The sequence below is a fragment of the Anguilla rostrata genome, chromosome 14 (genome assembly GCF_018555375.3).
Source record: "Anguilla rostrata isolate EN2019 chromosome 14, ASM1855537v3, whole genome shotgun sequence".
NCBI lineage: Eukaryota > Metazoa > Chordata > Actinopteri > Anguilliformes > Anguillidae > Anguilla > Anguilla rostrata.
The window spans coordinates 31,355,516-31,369,004 of record NC_057946.1 but is presented as its reverse complement, the minus strand read 5'-3'; the positions used below and the strand labels follow the sequence as shown (position 1 = coordinate 31,369,004).

The window sequence follows — 13,489 nt, the reverse complement described above, 5'->3', positions numbered from 1 at the left end:
GAGGGGGGGGGGGGGGGTGACTAGTATCCCATTCTGACTGACAGCCACCGCCAGCGATGGTCCAGACATGAGAAAATGTTGCAGAACTGGCGACATCCCACGCTGACCATAAATCCAGCACAGTAAAAAAAAAAAATGGCGGAGAACCGTGGGAAGAAGCTACATCGCAAGTTTAAACCATGCAGAGGCACAGACTCACCACTCACAACCACCACAGTTCCTCTTCCATCAAAGGCTCCACCAAGCGGAACATTACTGCACCAAGGGGTTAACCGCCATGTTGCCATGAAACCTTCTCAGACTCTCCCTCGGTGGGGTCAGAGTGAACCAGCTTGCTTCTCCACCGGCAGCGGAAGAGCATATATATTCAGAATGAGTCTCGAAAGACCTGGGCAACAGCGAGGCAGGAACTGGACCCAGAGGCCCAGCACTTCCAAAGACACAAATCACAAAACAATAAATAATAAAAACCCCAACGAGAGCCAAGCTGTGTTTTCATTCCGTCTCTTATCTCCCGAACCCGGACTTCGGGCCGTTTAATGCCAAACATAACCAACCAGAACTCAAGACCGTCGTCTGCAAAGGGCTTGCAGGGGAATCAGGTTCTGTTCTGGTGTCACAGGGCACCTCCAACATGCCGAAATACACACTGAAAACGTATCAGCCATGTAGTCGGGCCGTGTAGCCAGCTCATGGGCCGCGAGCTGTCACTGCGCCCGGCGCACATCGTCCAGAGACTGACGGGAAGGTCGTTTAAAGAAAACGCAGTGTCCGATCGAAGCCTGTACCTCAAACATCCATCCTGCCACAGAACCATCCAACCAAGTCTTATAAAAAAAAAAAGAAAGAAAAAAGAAAAAAGCTTCCATATTGCAAATACTGCACAAGCAAAGACATGCAAACTGTTGAGCAAAAAAAGTTAATAAAATGTTTTGAAACCTCAGAGGAAAATGTTTTTGGCTCGCAGTGCATTTTCCCCACCGCCTGCGTGAACTGGCTCAGCTCCAAGCCTGCAGCTCGTGGATAACACACGCTCCACTTCCGCGAGCAAAACGAGTCCCCAGCTAAGCACTAGCGCAGACGAGCTACACGATAATTCACATCACATGCAATCAGGGCCATGATCCAGTGAAGAGAATGCCCACTCCCACTCCCCCCTCTGCAGTCATTTCAAATGTGGATTGTCAGCAGGGCAAGTTAAAACATGCATAATTCAAATTGTACCATTGGACGCAAGCCCAACCAGGAAGACCAACTTTGCTATTTTTCCTTGTACGGTATCACAGTCCCATAACAATCCAAGCTCTTAGTCAGCAGATTATGCTCGCTAGAGAGCCGCAGAAAATTGCGATTTTATGTCCCGTCATCGAGATCTAAATCATTCCAGATAATGCAAAGCTACAGCCGAGAAGGAACAGTGAGCCTCACAAACACTAATGTAGCTGCAGCGAGCATCACTCCCCCAATTAAAGCAACACCACACACTAAATTAAATTGAAGCAACACCACACACTAAATTAAATTAAAGCAACACCAGACATTTAATGCATTTAATTAAAGCAACACATATTTCAGTTAAATAATACCATACAGCAACACCAGACATTAAATTACACACATTTCAGTAAAGTAATACCACACAGCAATACCAGACAACAGTCAAAATACAAGTTACCAGCCATATATATTAGCCTATACCAGCCATATACCAGCTGTATACCAGTCATATACCAAACATATATCAGCCTATACCGGGCTATACCAGTCGTATACCAGCCACATACTAGCCTATACCAGCCATATACCTGCCTATACCAGTCATATACCAGACATATACCGGCCTATACCAGTCGTATACCAGCCATATACCGGCCTATACCAGTCATATACCCAACATATATCAGCCTATACCAGCCATATACCAGCCTATACCAGTCGTATACCAGCCATATACCGGCCTATACCAGTTGTATACTAGCCATATATCAGCCTATACAGGTCATATACTAGCCATATGTGAGCCTATACAGGTCATATACTAGCCATATATGAGCCTATACAGGTCATATACTAGCTATATACCAGCCTATAACAGCCGTATTTGAGCTACATATACCAGCCACATACTGCCTATTCCAGTTATCCGAGATTGAGTTACTCCCAATTTTGGATCACTGTTTTACATTACTTGTATCCTAGTGTGTTGACATTTTCACCGTGGAGGCTAACATCCGGCTGTGAAGGCCCCAAACTTAAAGGGGCTGTCCTGGTGATTGCCAGTGTGCTATAAATCACAAGGATTTTTAGGTCGCACAAATCTTCCAGGTCCCATTGGTTCTCAGCAGCTAGGTCCCCACATCATGTGACCATCCCGCCAACTTTTCTGCCTCACATTATGAGTGGATTTCGCATACGGTCTCAAAGAGATCACTCCCACTATGCCATGCCCCACCCATCTCTCACATTGAATCAAAAAAACCTTTATTAGCAAATACAGGAAGTTTTACAGAAAGGGCATTATTTTCTAGACCTGCAAAACTAGCAAACCCTTCTAAACAAAGCCAGCTCTGTCTGACAGCCAATCTTGGTGTTAACTATCCGACTGAACAGGCAGGACCAGAATATGATGTCATCACCGCCAAGCCCTGGTTAAAATCACTCAGGAGGCCAGTTTCTGTCAGACAGCATATCTTGGTGTCAACGGTCTGACTGAACAGCGTAGACTGGAATATGATGTCATCATGGCCAGTCCCTGGTTAAAATCACTTGGGTGGGAGATAGTGACCATCTCACCCACAGTATCTCCTGTTCCACTCACCCACAGCACCTCCCGTTCCACTCACCCACAGTATCTGCTGTTCTGCTCACCTGCAGTATCTCTTGTTCCACTCACACACAGTGTCTCCCGTTCCACTCACCTGCAGTATCTGCTGCTCCAGCTGAGAGTTGGCCCTGCTCAGCTCCATGATCTGTCTCAGCAGCAGCTTGGTGCTCTCGGTCTTCCCAGCGCCGCTCTCTCCGCTGAGGAAACACACAAAAAAACACCCCGTCAGAGCAGCGCTCCTGCAGACCACACACTCCACATTCCATTAAGGTGTGAGGTCACAAATATGTGATTAGAACCTCCAGTTAAGAACACTGTAATGTCGATGTAACAATCGCTACTGGCAACTGAACTGCAATGGAGTTCTAGAACACTGAAGACCCTACTCTTCCCCAGCCAGGAACACCCAATTGTAGGTTATCAATGCCGATTACTGAAACATCCACTACTGATTTCGGGAAAGCGCAGACAAGCATGTGACCTCCTCTGAGAAACATGAAGCCAGCCAACGCATCTCCTCACGCCAGAGTCGGGTTCGCACAGACAGTGGTCAGAGGAAGACTCTCAGTGCCCTCCATATTCTTAGCACTAAAAGTTCTGGGGGTTGCTGGCTGGCTCATTCAGTTAAGGAACCCTGCCGCAGTGCATGGATGATCCCCAGCGTCAGATAGAATCCGCACCGTGGGAGTGCGGACTACCGGCAGTAGCCTCATAGGGTAGCTTCATTGCCCACGGTACGGGAGGGTTCAGTTGGTCTGCATTTCATCGCACGCTAGCAACGCCCGCTAGTCGACTGGGCGCTTGCGGACTGCATGCCAAAGCTGCATTCCACCAACTCTGCTCTGTGTGAGCTAAGCTGTAGTCTGCAGTGCAAAAAAGAAAAGCAGGCTGCCAACACCAGACATTTTGGAGAACACCGAGAACCGTCCCAGGGGCTAGCTGTGGTCACGTGTGCCCCACGTAAAACACTCTGCAGTCGACCAGGCACAGGGCACAGGGCACAGCACAGTCGGCCAGGCACTGGACACAGGGCACAGGGCACAGCGCAGTCGGCCAGGCACTGGACACAGGGCACAGGGCAGTCGGCCAGGCACTGGACACAGGGCACAGGGCACAGGGCAGTCGGCCAGGCACTGGACACAGGGCACAGGGCACAGGGCACAGCGCAGTCGGCCAGGCACTGGACACAAAGCACAGGCAGAGGCAGTCGGCAGGCACTGGACACAGGGCACAGGCACAGCGCAGTCGGCCAGGCACTGGACACAAGGCACAGGGCAGAGGGCAGTCGGCCAGGCACTGGACACAGGGCACAGGGCACAGCGCAATCGGCCAGGCACTGGACACAAAGCACAGGGCACAGGGCACAGCGCAGTTGGCCAGGCACTGGACACAAAGCACAGGGCAGAGGGCAGTCGGCCAGGCACTGGACACAAAGCACAGGGCAGAGGGCAGTCGGCCAGGCACTGGGCACAGGGCACAGCGCAGTCGGCCAGGCACTGGACACAGGGCACAGGGCACAGCGCAGTCGGCCAGGCACTGGACACAAAGCACAGGGCAGAGGGCAGTCGGCCAGGCACTGGACACAGGGCACAGGGCACAGGGCACAGCGCAGTCGGCCAGGCACTGGACACAAGGCACAGGGCAGAGGGCAGTCGGCCAGGCACTGGACACAGGGCACAGGGCACAGCGCAATCGGCCAGGCACTGGACACAAAGCACAGGGCACAGGGCACAGCGCAGTCGGCCAGGCACTGGACACAAAGCACAGGGCAGAGGGCAGTCGGCCAGGCACTGGACACAAAGCACAGGGCAGTCGGCCAGCCACTGGACACAGGGCACAGGGCACAGGGCACATACTAACGCAGTGGCTTACGAACAACAAGGCCCCAGAGAGCAAATTGACTCCAAATTAAATGTAAATTTCAGTATCCAAATTGAATGCAGGCACCCAGGCCTGACCGCGAGGCTTACGGCCGGCCCGGGCTCGGCAGGAAACACTTAGCAGCCGCGGCGCGCTCCTTTGCATAAGCGATGAGACTTGCAAAGCGGTGGAAGCACAGCTAGTACATGTTGTTGTCGCTCCTCTCAAGAGGTGAGATCAAAGGGGGGGGGGGGAACAGCAGAAAGGGACTGTAAAGTTATTTGCTGTGAGAAAATAAAAGGCAGGGAGCGGGTTTTAGTCGGACAAACGCACTGCAACAGCCCGAACGAGGCAAACGCAGAGACGCGCGGTGCAGTTGAACTAACGCTCAAATTCCTGAAAACTTTCATTTCAGGCTCCATTTAGATTTAAGTGCAGAGTTAAATGCCTAGTTTTCAGGCACCACAGCCTGATGTATATATGAACTGCTTTCGTGTCACAGTTCTACGGTCACTTCTAATACCTCCATGTGCAAACATGCGTCCTTGGCCAGGTCAACCGCGTGATGTCAGTGCAGATTGGGGTCTTTCTCCAGGCTAAACGCATAAAATCAAAGCAATTATACTAATATGCGTTTTCATTTTGGGGTCTTTCCCCTGGCTAAATGAGCAAAACTGGAGTAATTCTACTAATGTATGTTTTCATAGACCAGCGTCAGATGACCTCTATGGAAATGAGTGACAGAATCAGGCTAAGGTATGACTTCACAAACGCTTAGCATCTAGCACGGCACCAAATTCCCAATCCCCACAAAATAATTTTTTTTTTTTAATGATAAAAGGAAGGATGCCTTACACGATGTCTTTCAGGCATTGTTTTTTTATTTAAAAAAATTATTATTAACCCACGGTAATAACAATATTGTTTAACAGCAAATAGAAAACATTGCATAGAATAATTCATTTCAGTGACAACCGCTGTTGATTGAGCTAATCTTTCATTCCCCGCCTACTACTAATGGGAATGAGAGCCTCAGACCAAACACCTGTAGCTCGAAATTTAGCATTCAACAGCAACCATGCAAAGCAAACGTGTCCGTCAGTGTCACAGTGGGGGCGGCTGGTTTAAAAATAGCTGTTATTCACTCCCCCAGTCCGTATGAATAGAAGACGCACGCAAGTCTTTCTCTTTCCTTTACACTGCCCTCGTTTATCACCTTCCACCCCCCCGTCCAGACCACTATCACCCCCCCTCCACCACCCCACCCAGACCCCCCGACGCTGGGGGGCCGCAGGACCCATTCACCGGCAGCTGGGGCCTGTAACCACGGTGACGGGCCTGTCCATTCAGCGCTGGGCTGGACGGCGTAAAGAGGGGCGTGTTTGAGGTGAATGGGACCCAACCACTCAATGTGAGCACAGGGGACGGACTTACGGTCAGCCGCAAATAAAAGATGCCCCCAGAGTAGTGACATCGTTCACGTCTCTGAAGACGGGAAACGAACAACATGAAACTGGGGGTAAATTTTAAGATTTTCCTTCGTCGTGTTTCTCAGAAAACATGTCTGCAGTTTATTGTCTCACGATTTAAAAAAAAATTTGATCGGTGCATCTTACTTTAAACACAAAAGAAATGCTCAGCTTCAAGTTACGTACCAAGGTTTAATGAAACATTGGAAGGACATGACTATGGGCATCAGAAATTGGATTTATAAATGTTTGGTACCAAAAAACTATACTCTTCCCAGGGGTCATCATAAAATGCAACCCCAAGAGCCTCTCTCTTTCGTGACGACATTGTAATTACGCATTCTGAGCACTCCTAAAAAATAACTTCATCTCTCTCAAGGTCAAAAACAAATCCCTTCATCCCTCTCAAGGTCAAAAACAAATCCCTTAATCCCTCTCAAGGTCAAAAAAAAAATTATTTCATCCCTCTTTTCAGAAACTTCTGCAAAGGACACAGAAAGAGAGAGTCCTTAAAACTTATAGTGAACATTATTTTTCCGACTGTTTCCTGGAAATACCAAAAACAGGAAGGCCACATACGTGTAGCGCAGTGGAGCTCAGCAAACTAGAAAATTCATGTTTCACAACAACAAACATCTGTGACCCCATGGGATTATCCAAATATATATATATTCTTTTTTTAAGCATGGGTAAAATTTATTTAAGATACTGTACTACATATTGGGTTTTGGCTTAACGTACAAGGCTGAACCACTCAAAATAAATCTTATGAGAAAACTACCTGTAAAATAGGTACTGTACAGATTAGGTTGACAACGAGATTTTCATTTCAACATTTATGAAATGTTTCAGTACCACCCACCCACTTTCATTGAGAGAAAGAACTCGAGTGTGTAAACAACTAAGGCAAGTATTTCCTTAGAACCCATGTGAAATCCTGAAGTCATTTGCAGATATGACTCAGCAATAAAAGTGGCAGAGAAAGCTTATGGAAAATATAAGTATATATTTGCTCCAAAAAAAAATTAGCATAGCACCAAAAATAAAAAAAGAACTCTGCAATGTAATGGGAAGCAATGTAGTATAATGGGTAAGTAACTAATCTTGTAACCGGTTGCAGGTTCGATTCCCATTTAGGACACTGCTGTTGTACCCTTGAGCAAGGCACTTAACCTTCAGTATATGTCCACCAGCAGTCGCAACGGATGCAATGTAAATGCTATGTAAAAAGCTGTGCAAGCCCCTTTAGATAAGAAGATAAATCTGCTAAATGCCTGCAATGTAATAAAACCACTGTGTGGATAAGAAAATGCTTCGCAAGGAGGAGGAGTCCTTTTCAGTCCCCAGAAATACTCTGGGTTTTACAGGAAGTGAGAGATGCAGCATTTCTTACTTTCACTGTATTGGTGAGGTTGGTGTGTTTCTCTGAAGTGCTAAAGAAATAACACATAGCCAGTACTAAAACAGAGAAATGGAGCACCAAAAGCATTTCATCTGCATCCGGAACAAGACGACACTGAGGTACAGTGAGCGTGCTCCCAATCAACCAACCTGGCTTCGAGTAGAGCCCTGGAGAGCATGTGCAAGGGTCGCGACCCAAGAGGGTGTGTGGACTGGGGGACGTGACCTGAGAGGGTGTGGAAAATAGGGGTCATGACCCGAGAGGGTATGTGGATTGGGGGTTGTGACCAGAGAGGATGTGTGAGATGGGGGTTGCAACCCGAGAGGGTGTGTGAGATTGGGGTCACAACCCGAGAGGGTGTGTGAGATTGCGGGTCGAAACTCGTGAGGGTGTGTGAGATTGGGGTCACAACCCATGAGGGTGTGTGAGATGGGGATTGCGACCCGAGAGGGTGTGTGAGGGTGTGAGATAAGGGTCACGACCCATGAGGGTGTGTAAGATGGGGATCGTGACCCCAAAGGGTGTGTGAGATAGGTCACGACGTGTGTGAGATCAGGGTCCAACCCAGAGCATGTGAGAGGTCGATTGTGGGTGTGAGATGGGGTCACGACCCCTGAGGGAGAGGGTGAAGGAGGCAGTGAGGTGTCGCACCCACCTGATGACGATGCACTGATTTCGGGGTCCCGTGGCCAGACGTCCCAGCATGGACTGATAGGCCCGGTCCGCCACGGCGAAGATGTGGGGAGGTAAGGCTGCTTTCTCATGGCACTTATACCGCTCCGACACCTGTGGCACAAAGCGCCGATTGGCCATCCTGCTTTTGCTTTTTAACCCCGCCCCCAAACCGCCACCCCGCCACAGTGACTTACCAACCCTCAGCACAGCACCAACCGAACGAAGAGACACGCGTTCAAAAACATTTACACAACACCTGTGTCATTCCATGCAAATCACACACACTTTTTTCTTTAAATCCTGGCCCATTACATGCAAATCACACACACTTTTTTTTAAACCTGGGTCACTCTTAAATTTCTCTTTTTAGAGGAGAGAGGTCCTGGGACGCTGTTGCAGCTGTTAGCCACAGGCGGCGCTGCACACAATACGGTCATCCATCTCGCCTACCAAGATCACCTTCCACTTTGGGGTCACCTCTGCCAGGTCTCAGCTTAATTTATGTATTTTTAAAACATTCTTGGTTCATCTGCTGCTAATTCGCAGCTGAGCTGAGAAGTCTAATTTGGCCAGCTCGTACCGGCAACCAGCAGGCACCTGCTTGACCGGAGGGGCCGCGCATGCGGGATAAGGCAGGGGCTACCCCCCTACTGTGTCCAATTCACATGTCACTCAGTGGGACTTTGTTAAAATTTGTTTTTAGGGCTTTATCCGCTTTACTGGACAGTGTAGAGAGACAGGGCACGAAAGAGGGAGAGCCAGGCGACGAAGGCAGCACAGCCAGATTCGACGCGGCTCATAGTGAGCATGAGGTCAGTCCTTTGCAGGCTGTGCCACCAGACAATCACTCAGTAAGGCGTTCAGCTCTGCACAAATCTGCACTGAGCTTGTCTGCAAAGTCAGGACGCGGTTACGGACTCTGGGGGCGAATCATGGCACAAAAGGGCTAACGTTAGCGCTTTTTCTGACTACGCACCCAACAGCTGCCTTTGATTTTCATTTGATTTAACCCCCCCCCCCCGGCCATGAGTTCTTTGAGCTAAATTTGAGATGGAGCACATATAACAAATACAGAAGGATCACCCTCTAACAGAACTGAATGTGGATTGATTCGACCTCTGATTCGTGTGGAACTGACAGAGAACTCTGACATCACAATCTATGACATCACCACACCACGCTGAGCCCCCCCTCCCCAATAGCTGACAAGCCTTGAGGCCAGACCAGGGGGTGTCCAGTCCTACATGAAAAGGGCCAGTGTGGGCATAGGTTTTTGTTTTTCTTTAACCCAGCACCAAGACATTTGATTCAAGTAATCAAGGTATTGAGTGAAAATCATAAGTTAATTTATTTCAAGCGTTGTAGTGCTGGGCTGGAACAAGAACCTGCACCCATACTGCCTCTTTTTGGATAGGACTGGACACCCTTGAGCTAGACTGAGTAACCATAGTTACTGCTCCTGCGGACAGAGGCTGTGGCTCAGATAGTCAACTATATAGGGAACTAGTGGACAAATGGGTTTCGGCCAATTTCTAGCAAATGGCTGTCAGTGCACTACATAGGGAACTGGTGGGCCATCTGTAACACAAACAGAGCCTCCTTTGAATATTAAAAATGGGTCCAGGTGAAAGACTGGGAACATGTCCCCCTCATGCTGTCATAGAAGATTAAAAACGGCAACCTTTGAACTTTCCAAGTCACATCGAGTCACCAGCACACAAACAAGGAGCCGTTCAGAGCAAACTCAGCACTCGAATAGCTGCCCTAAATTTGCACTCACCTCTTTTTCATAGATTGGCAGGTATTTAAAAGGGTTTATCGCCACCAGGATATCCCCAATGTAAGTCTGTAGGAGGGAGAGAGAAAATGAGAGAGAGAAAGAGAGAGATTTGTAATTCAAAACTGGCTGGCAAACACACAGTACATTCACACACACGTGTTACTCTCCTCTCTCCTGGGTAGTAAGTCCCTTTAATAATAAAACACAAAGACTGCCAGGCCTAAAAAAAAAAACTCCCCGTGTTCCCCTGTAAGACTGGCTGATCAGAAGGAGAACAAATTAGCACCAGCCAACTGCTCCCCTGAACCCAGCCAGGCAAAGAATGTCTATAGAAAGGGCAACCGCGATGTCCGACTGGTCCAAGGTCATTAATGTACTTATTTACGCACATCCTGGCTGACTTAGAAACGTGCCGCTGTGCAACAAGTCCTGCCATGTTTAACAGAATACATTTAAATCTGTGTTGTATCGGACCTTTACACGAGAAGTTCATTCGCAAACCCCTACACATTAAACTGCGGGTCTAGGCTTTCCAGTCCAGCCTGACCTTAATTCTGAAAGAGGACACGTCTTGTCTATCGGTTTCTGGATGTACTTTATTTCTGATAATGCACTCGGACATTTGTCAAAATATAGCCTAAATGAGGATATTTAGACTAACACGGCCGTAGCTTCTCCTTAAACTAGGTTACATGTCATTGAGAAACCACGACCTCACAATTAAAACGGGTCAAATTGGAATGTCATTGACCCTTAATTAAGCGTTTTTTTCGTCATAAATTCAGTTTAAAGCACTCATTGTTTAACGCAGATATTATTTTAACGCCAGACTTCTTTTATTTTGTGAGATTTACTTCGTTTCCAAACAACTTCTGACGGCAGGCGATGCTTTACACTCATGTTGCCTTTGCCGTGCAGCAAGACAATCTCCCCTAGACGTGACGATACAAGTCACAGGCTGAACTGCATTCAGGACAAGAAAAAAAAACACCAAGTCAGCAATTTCCGAGCAGAATGCAGATGTAGTTTTCATGCCGAGACCTGTTTTGTCTTAAGAATCAGCGCTAATTAGTTTGTGAACGTTCACTAACATTTAACCTCAGATTATCAACGACTGGCCCCGGGGGAAGCAAGAGAAATCGGAGCGGTTGTAACCACAGGATTCTACACAAACCACAAAGAAGCCAGTCAGTCAACGTTTGAGCGGCCGGAGGACACGGACTCCCTAAACGAAAAGGTACCACGTACATAACATGCGTTTGACCGATTTCGTTGTCTCATCATGGGCGAGTAGCCTACCGGGAGTGCTACTAATGCAGTAGTCGGTGTGATCTCGTATCAAATATACGTTATTCAAGTTGCATCGATTTTGAAACACAGTGTCACCGTTGGCGTTTGAAATAAAAACATTAGGGTGCACTTACATAAATGTGGTTCTGCTTGAATCGTCCAGTAAGTGATTCCAGCAAACTTTTTTCATCCAGGTCAGACAATGTCGCTAAATCTTCTTTGAGTCTCTCCATTGTTTTAATTAACCGGTTTTAATTGAGAACACTATCTTTTCCAGTAGTGCACTATCTTTTCTGTTGACTTGAGCGGCAACCCAAACTCCACTCTTGCGCACTTACAAAAAGGAATCAACTTATTTTCTTCATCGGCACGATTTATAAAATTAAATAAAACTACTTTCGTTATAATTATTCATTGAAATTATTCACGAATAACACAACAGCTTGTTTAAATAATAGCAGCGCAGCACCGTGGACCATCGTTAGACATCCACAGAACTACTGAAGGCAAATCACCCACAGACTGAGGTAGAGAACTATCCAACGCCCTCTCACTGCTCTTGCGACACAAAGTGGGTTAACTCTTTCACTCCCAACGCTGCTGGAAATAGTTGTAGGCGGAGATCTTCCAATTTTGTGTAGGCTGTGTTCATGTGCATATTACAACCCGCGGCCTGGATCCAGTCATCGTTAGTCTAACTCGCCACACTGAGTTCGTGAAGAATAACTATAAATCCGGCGTTTAGCCCTACTTGTAATTCGAAATTAAAGGCAAATGTTGATTAAATACAGACGAGTCAAATTAAACTACATCAGATGAACAGGATGACGTTGCTGACGTTGTTACAGAACCAATTAATTTAAGAAAACATAAATGAACAATTAAGTCACTGTTTCCATTCGAGGAGCACGATAGCCTCTAATGCCGGCATTATAAATTAGACTCGTGTAAAAAATGAAGAAACTAAGTGCTTCCAGTTGTGTCCATCTGATATGAAATACGTAAAATTAGCGAGGAGTGGGAAAATTATGAAAACGTAAATGAAACGGCCCTGACGGTGTAAAATAAATCACTGGAGACATACAGAATAGGGGATGTTCTTAAAGAAAGGCAGTAGGTCTATACAAGATATCGCGGGTCTGGGAAACTGAACTTGCATGATGTATGTCTTGTAAAAGTTAAACAAGACGTATAAAGAAATAGGTCAGAAATAGCCCTATGTCATTGGGGAGGGGTAGCGAGTGGATTGGGCGCTATCATAATGGTATCATAAACAGCCAGGGCTTTTGATGAAGGGTGGCTTAAAGCATCCTGGACAATTTAAAGGAGACCACCAAAAAATTCCACTGATATCAGAATGTTCAAAGACACACAACAAAATGAATTGAACTAAGTACCACGTGATACGGCTGAATTAAAGGAGTTAATTCAAAGTTTCAGAAGTGGCTCCAACAAAGAATTTTTAAAAATAACGATAAAATATAATGTCTGGCCAAAGTTCTGTGGGAAGGGGTGTCCCCCTGAGATCGTTCTTTGGACCTCTGACCTTCTTTGTTTACATATACACATTGATAAGGCCATTTACAGGAAAACAGTCAATTCCCCATTGACATGAAAACGTTGTTCTGTTGTCATATCCAACATAAAGCACATAGACCTAGATTCAATCAGGATCTTCCCTTTCTAGTGTTCTTTTTTACACAAACATTTATTTCATTTGTTAAACTTTCTCTTGTTGGTTCTAGATAAATGCAAATATTATTTATTTCCCTGACAATCACAGTTTGGCTAGCTAGCTATCTAAGGAAGGATGAATTTGGCAGACTGTGTTTATAAAGAGACAAACATTACACTTGTATTTATAAAGTTAAGAGCAAATGTTGATGAATCCAAAGCCTTAATCTCATGATCTCAGAAAATGGGAACCAGAGATGTCATTGTTTGTTTTTCTCACGGGGTCCATTAAATGGTTAATTGTAATGATTATCACGAAGGTACACAGGTGGAAATCAGTAGGTAAAGGTAAATTAGCACCTGTAAGTATTTTTTTCTACTCAGACAATTAGTAGTGCATGGAACAGGTTTCCAGGAATTACAGTGTAGTCAATCATCCATCCAAGTCATGACTCCACGCAGTGTCATACACACTATATATGCCTATACGTATTTTAGGTCAAAACACAAGTGCA

The 13,489-nt window shown here is 46.5% G+C and overlaps 1 protein-coding gene across 1 annotated transcript in view; it reads right to left on the bottom strand.

Annotated features, from left to right (window-relative positions):
• The window catches only part of LOC135239006 (myosin-IIIb), a 44,746-nt gene extending 32,697 nt beyond the window's left edge, over positions 1-12,049 (bottom strand). Inside the window, exons 1-4 of the mRNA XM_064307288.1 lie at positions 11,435-12,049; positions 10,011-10,076; positions 8,211-8,341; positions 2,919-3,021 (exon numbers count right to left, since the gene is read on the bottom strand). Of these exons, the coding sequence (XP_064163358.1) occupies positions 2,919-3,021; positions 8,211-8,341; positions 10,011-10,076; positions 11,435-11,533 (399 nt within the window). The 5' untranslated portion in view covers positions 11,534-12,049. The remainder of the gene's footprint in view (positions 1-2,918; positions 3,022-8,210; positions 8,342-10,010; positions 10,077-11,434) is intronic.
• Positions 12,050-13,489: the final 1,440 nt, after the last annotated feature.